The sequence below is a fragment of the Nannobrachium achirus genome (assembly GCF_963921795.1).
Source record: "Nannobrachium achirus genome assembly, chromosome: 11".
Taxonomy (NCBI): domain Eukaryota; kingdom Metazoa; phylum Chordata; class Actinopteri; order Myctophiformes; family Myctophidae; genus Nannobrachium; species Nannobrachium achirus.
The window spans coordinates 9969726-9992214 of record NC_137820.1 but is presented as its reverse complement, the minus strand read 5'-3'; the positions used below and the strand labels follow the sequence as shown (position 1 = coordinate 9992214).

General features: G+C 41.9%; 1 protein-coding gene across 1 annotated transcript; it reads right to left on the bottom strand.

Annotated features, from left to right (window-relative positions):
- Nucleotides 1–1382: 1382 nt before the first annotated feature.
- Nucleotides 1383–13954, bottom strand: rerglb (RERG/RAS-like b; the record flags this gene model as incomplete). Its single annotated transcript, XM_080736461.1, has 5 exons — nucleotides 1383–1668; nucleotides 5009–5157; nucleotides 8391–8464; nucleotides 9144–9200; nucleotides 13903–13954. 5 exons carry the CDS (start codon nucleotides 13952–13954, stop codon nucleotides 1383–1385), a joined length of 618 nt encoding a protein of 205 aa, XP_080592587.1.
- Between the last annotated feature and the right edge of the window lie 8535 nt (nucleotides 13955–22489).

The following is a 22489-nucleotide window of genomic DNA, read 5'->3' as shown; positions in this document are numbered from 1 at the left end:
TTATAGTGTGTGTGTGTGTGTGTGTGTGTGTGCGTGCGTGCGTGCGTGCGTGCGTGTGTGTCATCATTTCCCCCCCGCTGCACACATAAGGAATGTTTTTCTTTTTAGCTCTGAGCATAACATCAGCCACAGAGGAGTCTTTTTAAGTCATGTTTTACTTTAATTTCCTCTGAAACTGAAAGTGTTTTATACAGTATATACAGTAATAACATTGACCAAACACTGAAAAAAGGAAAAAAAGAAAGACATACTTCGCATACCTGGGTTTGATGTAAGATATCTTTCATGCTATTATATAATATTCTTATTCTATTTACTACTATTTATGACGTACTTCAAATGGGACATTAAATGTGCTTCAAACAGAGTGAGTGTCCTCTCAATTCTTTTTTTGTTTTTTTGTTGTTTTCACTAGATATTTTGAAATGCTAAATCTGTAAACTGGGGGGGGGGGGGGGGGGGGGGGGGGGGAAGAGAGTATTATGCGTACTTCATATTTACAAAACGTATAAAATGTTATATAGCAATATATGGCTTATCTAAGGGAAGAATACAAAAATAACATATACTGACTTGTTGTGGGGGAGCTTTTAAAGCATGTAAACAACTACTGTATTATGTAAAACCCATGGCTCTGTGAAATTGTCTGCATGTCCCAAAAGTGTGCTGCTAACCAGTCAGTTGTTTTGTTAAAGGGATAGTTCACCCCAAAATGACTTTTCCATCAATTACTAACATCATGGAGAATTTGCGTTTTTGTCGCATTCCTCAGATAATAATAATTATAATTGTATAATAATGACAGACAGCAGTTCCCTATGGAGACACAAAGGAGACTCTTTGTGCAGTCTCCATAGGGAACTGCTGTCAGTCATCAAATTATTGCCTGGGTGAACTACTCCTTTAAGAATGAGTTTAGTAGACAAATAGATTTCAATATCTACATACTTTATAACGATATTTCTGCATGACGTGGTAATGAGTGAGTGAAATACATGTGAGTTACTATAGGTGTCATTATTGTGTGACAGTATGTGGTTTAGTTTAGAGAATGGTTTGACTGTAGCATGTTGAAATTGCCACTTGCCCATGTGGGTAGTATTTACATGCAACAGTGCACATAGGCCTATAAGGGTTACAATACAGGTCCATTTGGTTCCATTTGTACGCTCCTCAGAGTTATGGGATCCTGACAACCACTGGTATCGTGCTTATGATAGGAACTTGAATGTACCGCAGTCATTTTCAGACACAGCACAATTATTTCTTGTTCAAATGCCCAGTTCCCTCTTGTTTTGATTTCAGAGACCCAAGACAAACTCCGTCCGTCCAGCCAACCTCAGAGAAGCCGCTACAATAACAACATAACTCAGACCAGTCCATCACACAGACTTCCTCCTTTTTCCAAAGACGTTGTTGATGAGCTTGGCCATGGACTTGGAGCCGCTGTAGCGGCGGCGGTCGGCGCGGTATTTGAGGTGCTCCATCACGTGACGAATGAGTTGTGTGAAGAGGTTGGCAATGTCCTGGTAACTCTCAGCCGCCGACACCTCCTGGAAGTGGCAGTGGCTCTCCTGAGCCAGACAGCGGCCCTCCTCCTCACCGACCTGCCGGGCATGGCACAGATCCTGCTTGTTGCCCACCAGGCAGACGGGCACCTCCATCTCCCTGGGAGAGATGGACGGACACAGCAAGGAACATTTATTTGAAGGACAGCTATAAGGACAGTAATCTGAAGGCAGGGCCGGGTCAGGACATAACATATCGTCACTGTCGAGCAGAAACCTCGTATCTCCAAGTTTCAAAATTTTACATTTTTTCGCAAAGCAAAGCCCTGCTTCATCATACAAGGCTGTCGCACAAAGGTAGTGAAAACAGCAGCACACAACGCCTCGCGGTGCGAGGCGTTGTGTGCTTGTAGATCGGCTGTTTTCACTAGTTTAAATCATTTTTAAAATGATACGAAACAAACGGTTTTGGACATACAAGGTTTCCACCCGAAAACGACGATATAATAAGTTATATAGTTATAGTTAGTCCTGAACTAAACTGGATTCAAGAATGACAAAGTGTCCCCATGGTCACTAATCAGATTCAGACTGGTCTGTTCCTTGGTAATCAAATGAAAGAAAGCCATTGGGACTTTTGGGTTAGAATTGAACTACAAATGTAATGTAACAGCTACTATAGAAATGGAATAAAAACTTCAGGAGGCCACAATATTGTTGATTTTGCCTCCTGATGTTTGTGACAGACTCTATCCCCAAAAACAAGTTCCTTGTACAGAATGTATGAGTGGACTTCATTCTGTCTTTACTTTGCCACCAGGTCACAAAGATTACATGTTTAAATTACATAAATAAATAATTGCGACCGTCAGGTTGCAGTTACTATCAAAACCTCCACCGGCTGTCTGTCTGTCAGTCTGTCTGTCCATCACGTCACACTTTTCCCCTACTCATATCTCCGCCACCGTTGCCCCTATCCGTGCCAAGCATTGCACACACACTCCTTGGCTGCCAAACCACAACCTCCACCCCTCATTTCTCACATGCCCCCCTTCTAGCGCCACCATGAGGCCGATTCTTGCAAAACACATTTTTGGACACTGCTCCTACAGATTTTGCCCTAAAACCACGCAAAGCGCTACACAGTATCGCTAAAGTCATGTCATCAACATGGATCTGTCCCATTTCCCATATTCCCTCCTGATTGGCTGCCATTGCCTTCTAAAGTTTGTGTATGCGGACTGGCGGTCGCTTATCTAACCTAACCCTAACCCTTACCCTAACCCTAACCCTAACCCGATTAGGAAGTCTTACTGGTAATTTGTATTATCCCCTGGACTACAGCTATTTTATTGGTCCAATTTGTGCAGACATCATGACCCAAATCAGGTATACACACCAATCTCTTCCTGTTACATGATTGATCTTGTGTATCCAACATGGATATGGCCCAGTTATTTCTGGTCTTTTGGACTGTATCAGCATCACGTTTCTGGGCCCGAGGTGAATCACTCAATCTATCATGTCAGGTCTCGTCAAACTTTCCAGAATACCTCAGTGCAGCCCACGCTGTATTCGGCACCATAGAGAGTGTTTGTAGAGTAAAGTAGCAGAGATGATTTGCCTGGAGGTTACGAAGACGACTAATGATGAGAAGATGGCTTACTATTTTCTGTTTGCTAAAGAGCTGGAAAGACAGGGAGACTGAACAAACACTCTGTAGCAATGATTACTATCAGAATATAGAGCAGGGTTAGACCAATAGGCGGCCCGCGGGCCATGTGCGGCCCGCAGGGGGCTACGGTCTGGCCCACACCAACCCCAGTAATAATGGTGGTATAAGAGCAGCAAAAACACTAGTATATCGTCGTTGTCGGGGGGAAAACTCGTATCTCCAAATTTGTACGTTCTTTCGCAAATCATACAAGGCTGTCGCACAAAAGGAGTAAAACAGCAGATCTACAAGCACACAACGCCTCGCGGTGCGAGGCGTTGTGTGCTTGTAGATCGGCTGTTTTCACTAGTTTAAATAATTTTAAAAATGATAAATGCAAAACGAACGGTTTTGGACATACAAGATTTTCACCCGACAAGGACGATATCTGAACTGTCGCTGGAGTAGCGGGAACGCCGGCGTCGCCTCCCGCAATGTTGTGGCCCTTGGCTTGGTACCGTAGACATAATTCGGCCCTTGGGGAAAACTAATTGGGGAACCCTGATATAGAGCTTTAACCTTTCTTTTGCTTTTAACCAAACATATCAGCACTTTAATCTGTGCTTGGCAGAGAAAGCAAACGTATGGCTTTGGCCCGATGTGACCACAACATCGAGCATTATACAGTTTCACCAAACACATTCTCAGAGTTACTTTTCTGTATAATATCACTATATTTGACTGTCCCTTTCTAGTGGCCTCTGCTGGGTACACATACCTGTACATCTGATGGTATAGTACAGTCCACTGAAATCAAGTTTATTTAGTGTATAAACATTTATTCTGGAAAATGGATAATTAAAATCTGTATTGTAGAGAGCAACACAGATCTACAACCTCATGGTCCACGGTACAGTAGCTACAGTAAGAACTGGATAAGGTCCTGCCCACTATCTAAATCAGTGGTTCTCAACCTGTGGGTCGGAACCCCCAGGGGGGTCCCCAAATTATTGTAACTTAATGTGCAACGTTGCTTTCTCACTCAACAGTAAACAAACCAACATAAATTGTAAGTGTACAGAGGATATCTGCACATTTCTAAAGTGACAATTTAAATGACAAATTAAAAATTGGACAAATTGTCAAATATTAGAGGCAGAAATTGTGTTTTGCGAGGCATAGTGAGCATGTAGATCTGCTATTTTCACAACAGAACCGTGTTATACAAAGTTTAATGCCTCAACTCTTTAGTGCTTGTCAGGGTGGAAGGCAGGGGCGTCAATTGGGTATGGCATATGCAGCTGCCATACCCTGGGTCCAGGGGGGAAAATAAAAGTTACTTGTAAATATAAATCCATGAATGTCTCTCTCTTTGTCTATCTGTTCTGGTTATTATGTTGTTAAATTACAATAAAATAACTACAAATGCAAAATTTAACAAAATGGTCACTTTAACAAGGTATTATAATTATATTCTCCACACTTGTATTCTCCCCATTTTGACAAAATGGTATATTCCCAGGTTCCGCAAGTCAGCTGCACAGGTGCAATGCATTATTGTTAATTGTGGCACGTTTACCAACATGCCAAGTTTAGCTGCACTTGAACAACCATTCCAGGCTGCCATATCCAGCCCAAGAAACCGTAGAAACGGGGGAAAAAATAGAATGTACTTCTTAAAATAAATGTATCATGCCTGTTGCTAAGGTATGGCAACATGACTGGTGTCTTGCACGCGCGCTTTTCTGAACTGACGCCACTGTTCAAATATGACTATATTGGGGGTCGCGGCCTGAAAAGGTTGAGAACTACTGGTCTAAATGTAGGCCAATAAAACATCACTTACCCTTTGCAGTTGTCTGTGCGTGCCTCCCTGATCTGCCGCAGGATGTTCGTGGCATTGATGAAGGAGGTTCTGTCGCTGATGTTGTAAACCACCACAAAGCCGTCTGCCCAGTCCACCGGCTCCTCCAGGATACACCTGGCCACCGTGCTCTGCCAAATCACCGTCAACTTTATTTATCAGATACTAGGGCTGTCACAATTATTACATGATCGTCTAATCGTGATTTTCTTTTTCCAAATAATCGCGATTATTTTTTCTTAATCGTCATAATCGTTTCCATGTTGAAAAATGTTCATATATTTTAAGAAAGAGACAAAAATAGTGGAAATAGCAGATCTACAAGCTCACAATGCGACACGTTGTGAGCTTGTGGATCGGCTATTGCCACTATCAATGTTCTTCTTTTAAGTATAAAGTTGTCAAATATGTCAGTAATTTCTTTGTATAAGGTTATGTGGCATATCTACAATGTAATTGTCAATGACAAAAACACAATTAAATTGTTAATCGCAATTATTTGAGTGACAATTAATCCTCATGTAAAATGTCATAATCGTGACAGCCCTATCAGATACTGATAATGAAACAGGCTTGAGACAACGTCATTTTAGAGCAAGAAACCACATGAATACAGATAACACATGGTGCCAAGGATAACGCGCTGGGTCCTCCTGCCAAGCGACAATTACTTTATTGTAACTCAGATTTCACTGTCACAATTGCTGTTGTTAGTTTTGTCTCATTGTTTGGACAGTTCTTGGGAACTTTAGACCAAACAAGAACTGCACTCTGTCGAGGTGCCAACTTGCTCCTTGTGCACAAGTAGGCCATACTGTACATGGCCTACTTGTGCGCCAGCAGAGCGCGCCATGAGGTGTTCTCACCACTGGCGATACCACCAGTGACATCACCACTGTTTCTACATTTTATTCCTTGGAAAACATTCTGTATAATGAGTACTTTCTACTATTGGTACTTTAAGTACATTTTGATACCAATACTTGTGTAGCCTACTTTACATTTTGAATTCCGAACTTCTACTTGTGGCAAAGTATTTCAACATTGCAGTGTTGATACTTTTACTATTACTAATAAGTAAAGCATTTGAGTACTTTTTACACCACTGTTCATTAGAAAGGAACGGCTCCCAGCTACTGCGAACCGGATCCCATCGTTCATTTCAAAGAGCCGTTCAAAATACTCGATTCGTTCGCGAACGTCCAATCTCTAACCATCACACGTGCACTGAGAAAATATGTCATCAAACAACCTATAATGAACTTGTTGGCTGGGTGGGGGGGTAAACAACAGTAAGAAGGACGTGCAGCCAAAGCACGTGTCTGAACCCCTGGAACACAGATGCCTCAACGCCATAAAAAGTGCCGTTATCCCTACAGTATACCTCCGCTGTTTTTCTCCTGGCATTCTCCACGGAGGGAAGGCCAGGTCATAAAGGAAGGGGAAGACTCAATGTATGGCATTCCTTCGTAGAAGACTCGGCTTTACGGTGAACTTAGCAGAGGAGGGACAATGGCCGGGGGCAATTCCAATAAAGCAGCAACTTAGCAGTAAAGGTCCTCTCAGCACTCATGGCCTTGTTGGACGGAGAGGCAGCGCAGGCTCTGTGGCCAGGGGCATCACAGGAGAGGGGGAAAGTGGGACTGAGTTACTAGGGCCCAAGGTGGAGGGGCCTTAATTCTTTTATACTTTAGCTAGTGAAAATGTGTGCAAATCTTTGAATATATGTATTTTTTTTAAGCGAACATTTGTAACTCAAATTTTGCTTCTGGGGGGGGGGGGTCCCTGGAACTAAATATTTTGAGATGGGGGTCCGTGGCCAAATACTTATTATTTTGGGGGTCCTTCACATGAAAGGATTTGAGCACCACTGACATAGAAACATAGGTTTTTCAAAAAAAGAATTGAAATATTCAATTAGACACATTTTCACCATTTTTCAAAAATAGCAGATCTACAAGCTCGCAGCGCGGCACTCGGTGCCGCGCTGTGAGCTTGTAGATCTGCTATTTTTCAATAGTTAATGCACAAGATGTGAGTGAGTCCTTGTACCCAGGGCCCAGAATTTGGTGTGACACCCCTGTCTGTGGCTGCTTTTCTTCAAAGGGCCCGGCAGTCATCGGCCCGCATTTCCTCAGGACACTCATAAATCTCACTGGACCCTCGACATTAAGTGGGGAATGGAAGGTGCACGTGCTTGGCGAAGGTAAACATTCGAGCAGAATGGAGTTCGTTTGAGGTCAGTGCTGTGTACAGTAGCAATGTTTGTGTAGTGGCCTTCTAAGGCGGCAGTGATGTGTGTATTGCAGTGTCTGTGGACACTGCACATTGGCTGTTGTTGCTGTACAATATTAATAAAGTCATTCATGAAAGAATCATCATAATCATAGCCCGCGTTTCATGTAACATAATAATGTACACTCTGAATTTTGTTGGTTAAGATGTCAGCACAAAATGTGTACCTCTTAGGGGTGTAAGAATATAGTAACTGTATCGAAATATCGTTTTCAACTTAAAAAACCGAAGTATATCGAAATGAAAACAGCTAAAATCGAATCGTATCGTTTTATTTTGTATCGTATCGAATCGGCAGTGCAAAGAATCGATTGTATCGATACTACCTTCTTGTGCATTGTATTTAGCATTTTTTAGAAGAAAAAATGTAAAGTAGCGGTTTAATTACTTTTCCTTTCCATATAGCTGCACTGGTCTATCGATAAATGTGTGTAATCTCTGGGTTCATGTCAAGGTGCAGGTTTGCCAACATACAATGACCATGTATTTGGCAGATAATCACTGTGTTTACTTATTTATATCCATAATAATACATGTTTCCCTTAAAAACCTGCACTATCCACACCTTTCACACAGATTTAATTTCTTTGATAAATAGTTACTATATCGATTTTAAATCATTGAATCGAATCGTATCGTGTCGCCATGAATGAACCAATATCGTTCATGTATCGTATCGTCAACCATGTATCGTGATATGTATCGAATCGCTATTAAAATGTATCGTTACACCCCTAGTACCTCTATCACCATTTGAAGTAATTGTGAATAATCAAGGTGGATTGAGTTCATCAGCCAACACAATTAAGCCTTTCTCATAGTGAGAACTATAGAGGGTATGCGCGTGACATCATCGTATACCCAGAAGTTATGTGGCAAAAAACTACTTTCTGGCCTTGACAGCCCATATACATCCAACCAGAAAAGAGCTATCTGATTGCATTAAACGACGTTAAACGACGTTAAACTCACTTTTCCACTCACTTTGCCACTCGATTTGCCATTCACTTTATGCATGCTCATATACTCTCTATTAGCCATGTTTGAGTGGGCTGTCGCTACATCGTACCTGTGAGCAGGGGTCAAAGACGTCCAGGTTCAGCTGTCTTCCATCGATGGACAGTCTCTTATGGTACAGGGAGTCTGTGATAAGGAGCAAAACCACAGATAAATCATTTACTATGAGACATAGTTGTTCAATAGATCAATATGAAGTATAGACTCGAGTCACTCAACGTATATAACTAGTTAATATATCTCTGAAAATCCAACAATATTCATGGTTTCTGGGGACAAAAGTGATAGATATGAATTATGATACATAATTGTATGATTTGTGTATGAGGCTCATATGACCATATAAGGTTATATTATGAACTACTGTTTGAACTTACAGTATAGGACCATGTTTTTGGTTATACTGTATGTCACTAGTGGAAAGTTACCAACACTCTACGTGTCTGTCTTCTTGTTATGATCTGGGAACGAATCAATGAGTCCTACGATCTTACATGTCATATACTGTATTCCTTATATACTGTAACTGTATGTTAACTTCCATCTTGGAAGAGAGAGAATTAGCAGGCTGCCACTATAGGATGGTATGCTCACTGTATTGTCTTCCTTGTCTGACTCTCTTCAATACAGCAATTGATTGATAGTCCTTTGGCCCGTCTCTGTCTTATTTTGGTAATGGATTTATCCATATAATTAATAATTTATTCCATCAAAATTATTCCATCAAAAAGTTTCTTTCTACCACTAACCAACGGCGAAACCCTTGCCACATCAAGCTACAGTGCTGAGAGAAGAGAACACTCACTGGCATTGGAGGCATATTCACCGATGAATCTCCTGGTCAGGAACCGCACCAGGACAGCTGTGGGGGGACGGAGACACATTAGACATTAGTGAAACAATGGCTTCATTATGCACCTGATATACAGGGACGTGCTGGCCATTGGGAAAAGCGGGACAACTGCTGAACGGCCGGTTCATTCCTGGCCGGTCCTGGCCGGCCATTAGGAAAAAAAATTAAATAAAATGTCGGCCTTCGTTACATTTTGGGGGCTGTGCGGCCAACAAAGTAAATCGTCGCTGTCGGGCAGAAACCTTGTATCTCCAAGTTTCAAAATTAATTTTTTTTTCGCAAAGCAAAGCCCCACTTCATCATACAAGGCTGTTGCACAAAAGTAGTGAAAACAGCAGATCTACAAGCACACAACGCCTCGCAGTGCGAGGCGTTGTGTGCTTGTAGATCGGCTGTTTTCACTAGTTTAAATCATTTTTAAATGATAAATACAAAACAAACGGTTTTGGACATATAAGGTTTCCACCCGACAACGACGAAATATAACAAAAAAAAAAAAAGAAATGAGGGCCTCTCCAACTCTTTTTCCCGGGCTGAATCAGGGGCCCAGCACGTCCCTGCTGATATAGCTCCCACCAGCAGCAGCAGAATAGAAATGTAAGCAATTGGAACAGATTCATTTGGTTACACTCTCAGAGTTACAAAATGGATAAATAAATTAACACTGAGAATGATACAGCTTGATTGGAAGTTTTCATTTATAATTCTTTCCCCCTAATGAATAGGTGTATATAAGTTAAGTGGTTATAACACAAACTGGCATCTCAGTCAGAGACAAGGGTTTCACTGTACACATTGGTGGCTGCAGGTGTGCAGTTCAAGACTGACACTCTCTCTTTACATAGACTGGCACATTCAGAGAGAAACGCACTGCAGCTACGCAGACATTCACACAGATGCATATGAAACACAGAAAAACTGAAAATGGACACACTCTCTCTTTCTTTCTTTCTCTCTCTCTCTCTCTCTCTCTCTCTCTTTCTATCTCTATACTAGATGTATCTATCTACCTTATTACACTCATGCACCTCCTACCTATACTGTGTATAAAGCAAGCCATAAAAACTGTACATAGGTCTATACACACGTGCACGCACACACAGAGTACCATGTCCTCCATATATATTGCATCTCCACAGTAACTAACAGCCCCGCTTGGCATGGCAGTCATTTAGGGGAAGGTCAGAGGGACATCCTGTAGTTTTATGAGAGCAACAGAACAGATCCAGACAACCTCTCCAACCACAAGCCCCACTGCCACAGAGAGTCAATACTGACATTCAACAGCACACATTCACTGGGCTCTTTGTACCGAAATATCCCCCGCCTCGTTCTGACCTGCATTTTTATTGAGACCTAAACATGCAATACAGATTTTCTTTACTCAAATCACTATGTAAATAAAGTAGACAGACAGGTGACAGTGTGTGTGTGTTTCACTAGGGGGCATCATACTGCAATTCAATTATTTTATAGGGTGTAGAGCAGGGTTCCCCAATTGGCGGCCCGCGGGCCAGTTGCGGCCCGCGGGGGGCTAGTGTCAGGCCCCCACCAACCCCAGTAATAATGGTGGTATAAGAGCAGCAACAACACTAGTATATCGTTGTTGTCAGGTGGAAACCTCTCCAAATGTGTACGTTCTTTCGCAAAGTAAAGCCCTGCTTCATCATTCAAGGCCGTCTCACAAAAGTAGTGAAAACAGCAGATCTACAAGCACACAACATCTCGCGGTGTGAGGCGTTGTGTGTGCTTGTAGATCGGCTGTTTTCACTAGTTTAAACCATTTTTAAAATGATAAATGCAAAACGAACGGTTTTGGACATACAAGATTTTCACCCGACAACGACGATATCTGAACTGTCGCTGGAGTAGTGGGAACGCCACCGTCGCCCCCTGCAATGCTGTGGCCCTCGGCTTGGTACCCTAGACATGATTCGGCCCTTGGGGAAAACTAATTGGGGAACCCTGGTGTAGAGGTAAAGTTCCTTTCCACCACCATTGGAGACTAGGGTTTGATTCCTCTGCAGTGCCTTCAGCTTGGACGGGCACTCCAATGAACACAAATGTGTTCACGGGTTCAGTGGGGAGTGGAACTGCAAGGGATAATATCATGGGTCACACACGTTACGCTATCTGAGTGAAACTCTCACTGAAAAGACCTGTTTTTATCTACAGTACATCGTCCCCAAGAGTAAGACCAACAAATAGGGGTTTGCACTGACAGGGACTAATACTGGAGGGGAAAAGGACATATAAACTGGGCAGAAAATGAATTGATTGATTGAAGACTTTATTAGAAGTTTGCATAGGAAAAGGTACAGTTTCATGACGGTACAGTTCACTGGTACAAGGTCTACTAAAAGGAGATCCATGAAAAGACTAAGCTTATTTCCACTGGAAACCACCAAAGTATCTCATATAACATTGAATGACAGACAAATAGAACACAGTACTATGCAGTAGATATGTAAAGAAAAACAAAAAAAGAAAACAGTAAGTCTAAACAAACAGTATATACAAAGAAGGGGCAGGGGAGGGTAGGGTTGGGCTAGGTTAGTTTTTTTTTTACCAGTTGCGAACGGCTGCTGCCTGTAAGTGGTTTTTCAGGGCAATTTTAAAGGATGCTAGTGATCCACACTCCTTTATGGCCTTCGGTAAGGCTTTCCACATTTTGGTGGTATAGCAGAAAAACGAGTTTGACCCTTTGTTGGTTTTGACTCTGGGTTGGAAGTGATCTGTAGCGCTGCCATATATATATATATGAATACAGTTGATAAAAAAATATTATATAATCGTACATGTATTTCAGTGCCATACATTACCATACAAAATCAATTATTCAGAAAATGTACTCCGTGAGTGGGTTCCTTGTTTCACACCTTCTCAACAGTACAAGGCATGTGCTTTATGCACATTTAGAGACATTGCTATAAATTGGTTTTGTTTGGACCCCACATTTTACCATGAAATCATGGCACATTACATTAAAAGAGGTAGAGCCCGCACACCGTCATCAAGGCAAAGGATCACATTATTGATTAGCTAGTCAGTATCTGACCTGATGAAGATCCTGTGAGGATAGAAACGTTAGCTATAGCAACTCAATAAAGTGATATATTTTGTGCTTTGGATAAAGCATTTGTGAACATTTTTGAACAATCCTGAAAAAAAATATTAACAATGTAAATCATTGGTTTCCCTCATGGCACAGAATCTTTTTAAATGGTTGTCCGCAGGATACATATAATTTCATAATTTGGTGGTTCTTGACATGAAAATGTTTGAGTCTTCATCTGGGTGTTGTTAAACTGCCCTGTATTGCTTGAATTACCCTAGTGCAACTGTTGTCCGTTTCCTCATGCTGTTGCTTACACTGTTTTTTCTTAATTCTATGAAGTATTGAGTACAGTTATATGTATTGTTCAAGTATTGAATATAGTCTCAGAGGTCTACGGTACATTTTTTTTGTGATGCACTGAATCCTTAGTGAAAAATAGTCTACCTGGTAACACATTTCACTAGAGATATCTTGAGATCACCAGCTACTGGAGTAAGAGAGGAAACGACCGCTTTGCCTACCCAGGACGGAGATGCGAGAGATTAGGAAAATCTTTTGTACCGGCTGCCCTTAAGCTGTACAACGAGACACATAACGGACGAATGAAAAGGACTTCCTTCCTAACTTAGACTGACGGAACTATTGCTGTATTGACATTGACCTCTAAGGACCTTCCAGGGAAAGTGCTCATGTGCGTCTTGCGGTGACATGCTTCCTAGTTTCTTCTTCTCTGAGCTGTTATTGTTTTGTTTTTTCGCACTGTTTTTTTTTTACTTTGCACTATTAAGTTGGAACTATTGCTGTATTGACTTTGACCTCTAAGGACCTTCCAGGGAGAGTGCTCATGTGCGTCTTGCGGTGACACGCTGCCTAGTTTCTTCTGCTCTGAGCTGTTTCTGTTGTTTTTTTCGCACTGTTTTTCGACATTGCACTATTAGGTTGTGTTGGTAGTTTCTGAGTATGTGTCTTGTTTAACAATGACAGTGAGATACTTGTTGCACTAACTAGCATTGACTGCTTTGGTCTCTTTTTGTAAGACATATACTTATATTTAATTCACCCCCTCTATTGATGCACCTTCTCTTTTTTGGTACTGTACTGCTCTTGTTTTTACTCTTATCTATTTTTTCCTACTTCTCTGTAACTTTGTAAATAACTGTATACTGCTGTGCTACAACTGGACAACTAAATTTCCCCCTTGGGATAATAAAGGTATCTATCTAGATATTGGTCTGATCTAACTGCAGCAATACATCGACACTGAGGTTTATACATGTGGGCACAGGGAGCCCCTCAAATTATAAATGAAAACACGAGGTGTATATATCCTTCTATTGTATATATCTATATTTCTTGCACTGTTCTTTTATTCCTGGCAATATCTACAGCATAGTACTGTGTTCTAGCCGTCTGTCATTCAATGTTATATGAGATACATAAAAAGGTTTCCAGTGTAAATAAGCCGAAAAGCTTACTAGGATCTCCTTTTTGTAGACCTTATACCAGTGAACTGTACTGTCATGAAACTGTATCTTTTCCTATGCAAACTTCTAATAAATTCTTCAATCAATCAATCAATCAATCAATCAATCAATCAATCAATCAATCAATCCAGGTAACAACCCCATCCAGCACCCCAGTGGTGTCACCCACCTGATTTCCCAGCTCCCTCACTGCCCAGCAGGGCAAGCTTGATGTCGTTCATGCCTGGACGAGACGCCCCCTTGGCCGCTGCTCTCTGCCAGGTCCACAGGTGGCTCACGTTATGACTGGTGTCTGTTATGTTGGGCTAACCTTTAGCAGTGTGGACCACGACTGGACTGACACAGGAGGACTGACATGCAGCAATAACTTCTTCTTTCACCTTCTTCTTCTCTTCTGTCTCCCTTTTCCCCTCCCCACTTAGACCTTTTCTCTATTTCTCTCCCTTTCTCACTCCCTCTCAGTCAGTCTCTCGCACACTCAATGTATTTTTCACTCTTAACCCTTCTGCCTCCTCCTCTCTCCGTCTCGGAAGTTTTTTCCCCCCAGGTCCCTGTTTTTGTGCCCCCTCCTTGTGCGCTCTTTCTCTCTCTCTCTCTTTCTCTCTTTTTATCTTCACTATGTCACCCCTTTTCTCCCTCTCTAACTCTCTCTCTGTTTCACTCTCATATGGTTTCTCACTCCCTGTCTCCCTGTCTCACTAATTCTTATTTCCCCCTCTCCCATCTCCTCTCTCTCTCTCTCTCTCTCTCTCTCTCTCTCTCTCTCTCTCTCTCTCTCTCTCTCTCTCTCTCTCTCTCTCCCTCCTGTGCTATATACAGTATAGCTCTCTCTCTTTCCCCCTCCCTCTGAGAGGCTACTCAAGGGTCAGGCCCAGAGTAAATGTGTTGTTTTGTTCCTGGAGACAAAGGCTACTGTCTGCCCGGCTTTTTGAGCGGTGGTCACAACGCTCCTATACGTGGCCGTGTGTGTGGGTCTGTCTGTCTGTCTCCGTGTCTGTCTGTCTGTCTGTCTGTCTGTCTGTCTGTCTGTAGCCTGCAGTAACCTTTTCTGACCACACATGTTAAGGGAGGGGCGCTGTTGCACACACACACACACACACACACACACACACACACACACACACACACACACACACACACACACACACACACACACACACACACACACACACACCACCGCTCAGTTCACACGAGTGTGATTTTTACAGACACTTATAGTATTTTAACAGTCCACTGAATATTGTGTTTACTGTCTGGCTGAAATCAACAGCAGGAGATCGTGTGTGTTTTTCTTTCTATCTATATAGGGCGGCAGTGGCTCAGGGGTATAAACCGTCATTAGAACACAGAGGGTTCCCTATGGTTTCCCAGTTCGATCCTAGGCTCCCCCAGAGTTAGTGTCGAAGAGTCCTTGAGCAAGACCCTAGTTGCTCCCGCCTCCCGATGAGCAGGTTGGAGCCTTGCATGGTTTCCTCCGCCATCGGTGTTTGAACGCGTGTGTGTGTGTGTGTGTGTGTGTGTGTGTGTGTGTGTGTGTGTGTGTGTGTGTGTGTGTGTGTGTGTGTGTGTGTGTGTGTGTGTGTGTGTGTGTGCGTGTGTGTGAATGGGTGAATGTAATGCACAATCTCTGTAAAGCACCTTGGATAAAGCGAATGCACCTTTACCATTTCTAGGGATGGCTTTCCCAAATGCAAATGTCTGCCAAGCACACTCTTCAGTTCATTATAAGCCAATTACCAAAGATGGTCCTTATGTTTAGAGCTTTATCAAACTCAATACTTTTTCCCCCATAGATTTCAAGTAAAGACTTACTCTCACATACAGTATACAGAATATGCTACTCATAGGCAGTGAGCACAACTGAATTGACTATAACACTTACATCTAGCACATTCTTAAAACACAAGCAATTCTATCAAAACATGCATAATTATGTGTAATAATTGTTACTTTTCTTCACATCATACATTAATAACACCTGTTCTCAAGTAGACACCTGATGTTATAAAGATATTGTATCGTGGAAAGATCTTACCACACATGAACAACACATACAGAGCGTTGCAGTTTGGAGTCACACTTCATGGCAAACCACAAAAAAAAAAAAAAAAGAAAAAAACACTGATTACTGCTTCAGTCAAATATTGACATCATTGCAGAATCACTTTGGGCCATCCATCTCCATTGGCTTCCCCACCACACGAAATTTGGCGCACGCAACCAATAAATCATCTGCCCCTAACCGCCATTTCACAGATGGGAACATCAGCCAATAAAAGTCTTAAGACTTCAACCACATTTTTCTCCCACCCCGACCGTCTCACTAACTGCTGCCGGGGCCGTGTTCCAAAACTCTTCTATTTGATCCTGTATCTGTGGCCAGCCAAAGTCGCTGACCCGTTTCCAGGGGAAAAGCCACAAATTCATCCCTTTTGCCGGAGTGAAGTCTGTTGTGACTCTGCTGTGTTTGGGTTGGTTTTAACTCCGAGTGGAAACCAAAAAACTACTTAAACCATACTTTGTTGTGCGCCAAATAGCGAATATCTTTGCCGAATGTTTCCCACATGTTCACCAAGATTTGCCCATAATAGGGATGCTAGGGCTCATGTGGTTAACGTTTCAGTGTGGAATTTATTTTGACCATAGAAATGTTGTGTATGAGTTTTACTATATTTTCTGAGATTTTTCCGGGCCTTAAAAGTCTCTCAAAATATAACTATACGTTTATCTCAAGTGTGTTTTTGATGCATCACAAATTGCTGAAAAACATCAAATGAAAACCTTCCATCTTCAGGATACCGTAAAGCAGGGTTCCCCAATTAGTTTTCCCCAAGGGCCGAATTATGTCTAGGGTACCAAGCCGAAGGCCACACAACATTGCAGGGGGCGACGGTGGCGTTCCCGCTACTCCAGCGACAGTTCAGATATTGCCGTTGTCGGGTAAAAATCTTGTATGTCCAAAACCGTTAGTTTTGCATTTATCATTTAAAAACAATTTAAACTAGTGAAAACAGCCGATCTACAAGCACACAACGGTTGTGTGCTTGTAGATCGGCTGTTTTCACTACTTTTGTGCGACGGCCTTGTATGATTTGGGAAAGAGCGTACAAATTTGGAGATACAAGATATCCACCCGACAACGACGATATACTAGTGTTGTTGCTGCTCTTATACCACCATTATTACTGGGGTTGGTGGGGGCCAGACAGTAGCCCCCCACGGGCCGCAAATGGCCCGCGGGCCGCCTATTGGGAAACCCTGGCGTAAAAGAATCAACCAATGACTCTGACTCAATTTGACGATGGAAAATGCCTCAAAGCCCAAATTAATTTTGGTTGTTGTGGCCAGGCTAAAGTTGTTGATGTTTGGATCATGGATCAGAGCTTAGATATCCTGATAGAAAAAGCAATAACGATGGAACGAAAATAACGTAAGTGCATGATGTCAGTTCTCAGCCATCCACTGTCCATGTAGTCTGACTGCATGGGGCTTTCTGAAAAGTTTAATGATGTTTAGAAATCTCCCAGCACCGTGAGGGGGAAAATAATTGTTAGCAGACATTTTCATTCATATTTAAAGAGTTCAGCCGGGGAAGTGCTGGCCTGTACCTCACTTTAATCATCTGATTTTGGAATGTTTGGGAGCAGAATAGAAGAACTATTCATGCGTATTTGGAATAACGTTTCCAGTGATTGGCCTATAATCACACCTAATCCTAAACCGTTAAACTATAATCTTGACCCACTTCATAATGTACGTTGAAACATTCAAACTTGATTTAGGTTAGTGCCCAGCAATGTTGTTTTTGACAGCAAATTTTGATTTAGTTTTAGTCATAGTCTTTTGAATAAAATGTCTTTTAGTTTTAGTCACAATTTAGTCACCTGAAAAGTATTAGTTTTAGTCTAATTTTAGTCGACTAAATATCATGAGATCTTTGGCGACTAAATCTACAGTTGATTTAGTCAACTGAAATTTATTTTGGCAGGCCTTGATGGCATCGTTATGACTGATTTTACACTTGGTTGCATGCTGAGAATAGCCGATCTACAAGCTCACGAGCTTGTAGATCTGCTATTTTCAGCACGCAACACCTGTGAGCAACCAAATATAAAATGACTCTCTTCTCCACTAGTCCCTCCCTAACGTTTTAGTCTAGTTTTTATTTTTTTTATAAATTTAGTTTCAGTTTTAGTCATCAAAGCATAGTTTTTATTTCGTTTTTATTTCGTTTTCGTCAGTGAAAAAAACACACTCGATAAACATTTTTCGTCATAGTTTTAGTCGACAAAATCAACACTAGTGCCCAGGGACGTAAATAAAATAATAATAATCTAGATTAACTTTCTAAATTCTAAATCTGGTCTGTGTTTTTCCCTCACATGCATTGCCTCTCAACTTTCAATCTCGTAATCTCCTCAATGAACATTCTACATTCCAGCTCTGATCAGAATCAAATGCCTCTGTTTTGATTCCAGGGTGAGAGCATACACTATACAGTAAGGCCCAGCCATCCATGACACCACAAGACCTACAGTATATGCCGAACGAACGTGTGTGTGTGTGTGTGTGTGTGTGTGTGTGTGTGTGTGTGTGTGTGTGTGTGTGTGTGTGTGTGCGTGCGTGCGTGCGTGCGTGCGTGCGTGCGTGCGTGCGTGCGTGCGTGCGTGCGTGCGTGCGTGCGTGAAACTGCATGTGGTTGTATCATTATCACAAGGGATGTCACATGAACATGAATGAGTACAATTGCATACAACATATCGTCACTGTCGGGGCAGAAACCTCGTATCTCCAAGTTTCAAATTTGTATGTTTTTTCGCAAAGTAAAGCCCTGCTTCGTCATACAAGGCCTTCACACAAAGGTAGTGAAAACAGCAGATCTACAAGCACACAACGCCTCACGGTGCGAGGCGTTGTGTGCTTGTAGATCGGCTGTTTTCACTAGTTTAAATACTTTTTTAAATGATAAATACAAAACAAACGTTTTTGGACATACATAGGTTTCCACCCGACAACGAAAAAATATAACTCATGTAATTGGCCCACTGGCTTGTCACTTGTCATGATCTGAAATGGCAAATCTTTGAGTAGCAGCAGCGCTATAGAGAGAGATCTCTCTCTATAGCGCGCAATGGGGGCCTCTCCAACTCTTTTTCCCGGGCTGAATCAGGGGCCCAGCATGTCCCTGTGCTGTATGAATGCCTCTGTACGGGTTGGCATCCGCAGGCCACAGTGCATTATGGATGTCATTACATAATGTCTAGCCTCAGGAATCCAAAGACGCAGTGTTTACTCTGTGAGATGAGATTGTCTCCCATACAGAATATGTTGTGACGCAGTGTCTCGGCACTTCATTTTTTTTTACTTCAAGAACCGAATTAGGCACCGCAGACCCCAATTTACAGTAGCACGATGTTCAACTCTGGGAACACAATCTGTAAGAGCCTCCGTTGTAATTGAACTCTTAAGAGTGTGATAAAGAACGGTAAGGGTCCAATTTGTTCCTAACCGCGTATATGTGCACCCAAGGTGCAGAATAGGTTTATAAGAAATTGAAACAGACAGGAATAATTGTGTACAATTAGTTATTTTTATGCAGGGCCGCTCGCTGAGCAATTTACTGGTTTCTGTGTCTAGTGTCTACACGTAACAGATACTGTATGTGTGTGAGTCCCTAATACACAAATACTCAGTGTTTTTTTGTAGAGTGTCAAATAAGATTTTGCGAGGGTATTTCTACACTTGCAGAGTTGGATTAACAGTGAATGGTATGTCTTAAATGAAATGGCAGGTCAAAGTAAAGACAAAAGAACTGAGAGTTGGTTCCATACCTACATCATGGTTGTGGGCAGGGGTATCACAAGGGGGGGGGGGAGTGGGACTGAGTTAGGGCCCAAGGTGGAGGGGCCTTAATTATTTTATACTTTAGCTATTGAAAAATAGCAGATACAAGCTCACAGCGCGGCACCGAGTGCCGCGCTGCGAGCTTGTAGATCTGCAATTTTTTTAAAGTCGTGAAAATGTGTGCAAATCTTTGAATATAGGCCTATGTGTTTTTTAAGCGAACATTTGTAACTCAACTTTTTCTTCTGGGGGGTCCCTGGAAATAAATATTTTGAGATGGAGGTCCGTGGCCAAATACTTTTGGTGGTCCTTCATATGAAAAGGTTTGAGCACCACTGACATAGAAACATATGTTATTCAAAAAACCTTAGAAGGATTTGAAATATTCAAAGTCTAATAGCAGATCTACAAGTTTGCAGCGTGGCACTCGGTGCTGCGCAGTGAGCTTGTATATCTGCTATTTTTCAATAGTTAAAGCAGAAAATAATGACTTTTTGGTACCTACTGTACATCATGGTTGTGGGGTCATGTTTACTCTGTATGATTCCATATCCCCATGCACCGGCTCAGGCCTGGCCACGCTCCCCGCCTTTACAAGCTAAGCTAAACAACTTCAATGTGAGAATGTACAGTCAAATGAAATGGAACTGAGCACACATATGACTTCAGACCCCCAGGCATGGTTTCAGTTAGTTTGAAGTGCGGCGACAGATAGAAGCCTCTCAGGCTGATGACATCATATGAAAAAACCCAATTGCTTTTGTTCCACGAACCAATGGACCCCCTGTCGCCTCAAAGCCTCTGTTCCATCAACCCCCCCCCTCCTCTCGAAGCACCCCCAGCCCTACTTCTCTCCATGCCTTGTGTTTGATTCCCAAATTTGGGCAATGGCAGAGAGGTTTTAATCTTCTGAAGTCGAGTAGATGTGACCGTTTGGCTTGGGTGTATTCTGAGGTTCCAGATAGACCTAATTGGTTCAGTTTTCAGAAAACATTCAAAACCTCGTTTTTCACAACATGGCATCAGTGGCGTCAGTTCAGAAAAGGCTAAGGTATGGCAACATGACTGGTGTCTTGCAAGCGCGAGCAAGACACCAGTCATGTTGCCATACCTTAGCAACAGGCATGATACATTTATTTTAAGAAGTACATTTTATTTTTTCCTCCCGTTTCTATGGTTTCTTGGGCTGGATATGGCAGCCTGGAACGGTTGTTCAAGTGCAGCTAAACTTGGCATGTTAGTAAACGTGCCACAATTAACAATAATGCATTGCACCTGTGCAGCTGACCTGCGGAACCTGGGAATATACCATTTTGTCAAGATGGGGAGAATACAAGTGTGGAGAATATAATTATAATACCTTGTTAAAGTGACCATTTTGTAAAATGTTGCATTTGTAGTTATTTTACTGTAATTTAACAACACAATAACCAGCACAGATAGACAAAGAGACATTCATGGATTTATATTTAAAAGTAACTTTTATTTTCCCCCTGGACCCAGGGTATGGCAGCTGCATACCCCTGCCATACCCAATTGACGCCCCTGCATGGCATCAGTCAAAGCTGAGAACGTACGTACATCATCCAACCATTATCTTCTCCTCCTGCCATAACCAGCACTTTTACTGTGAATTACAGTAAAAAATAAAGCAAAAGGAAAACTCTCTTTGTATAAGCATGTTATCAATCAAGGGACTACTCACCAAAGATTATGTTATTGTTTTTCTCCCCCGCAGCCATTCAGTCTGCTCTCAAGACATTCCAAAACAAACACAAGTGGAAGTCCAAAAAACACTTCACACTGTAGGCCTACCTCAGAACTGCCAATTAAATATGCCCTCGAGTGGCATTATTGCCAGAAAATCTCCATAGACTCCCATGTAATTTATAGAGCACAGATCATGCACGCCCATGCACAGATCATGCACCATGTTTGTGCAGGCTGTTCACAGCTTTCAAACAAAAAAATCAGATTGGAAATCCGTTCAGGCATTCTTGAGAAATAGCCATTATGTTTTCTTCAGATGTAAACAAACATGGCTGCCATGTTTGAAAGATGGGGTTGTATGGGGTGGAACATGCAAAATCGCGATTGAAATCATGTTTACTAGATTTAATGGGGTCCAAAATTTTTTTTTCAAAAAAAAAATATATATATTCAAAACATTTTTTTTTCTAATCTGAGGCACCCTTACATTATAATTTTCACTCCCAGCACCTTATATTTATAGCATATCGTCGTTGTCGGTGGAAACCTTGTATGTCCAAAACCGTTCGTTTTGTATTTATCACCTAAAAAATGTACTAAACTAGTGAAAACAGCCGATCTACAAGCACACAACGCCTCGCACTGCGAGGCGTTGTGTGCTTGTAGATCGGCTGTTTTCACTAGTTTTGTGCGACGGTCTTGTATGATGAAGTAGGGCTTTGCTTTACCAAAAGACGTACACATCTGAAACTTGGAAATAACGAGATTTCTGCCGACAGCGACGATATTTTAATTATGTTGTGAGGAAAATGTTGAGATAATAGCCATTTTGGTTAAAACTGACTGAAAATAACTTTGAACTTCAAGTTTAAAATTATACTAAATATTTCTTCAAGTGTCCAGATAAATTCCAAATATTATCAAATTATCTCGCGGCACCCCTGGACTGCCGTCACGGCACCCCAGGGTCCTTTTTTTTTCAAGGCCCCCTGTCATGTAGGATTTGTAGCACCGGTGTACATTAGCCTACCAGCTTTGAGCCATTTAGATGTTTTTAAATCTTCATAAGCCATGTAACCACCAATATGACATATTACAATAGCAATGTAAAAGAAAAAAATAAATCTTTATGGAATCATTTACTGCTGCCCTCCCTCAGAAGAACAAGATGGAAAACCGACAAGATTGTGTTATAGAATCAT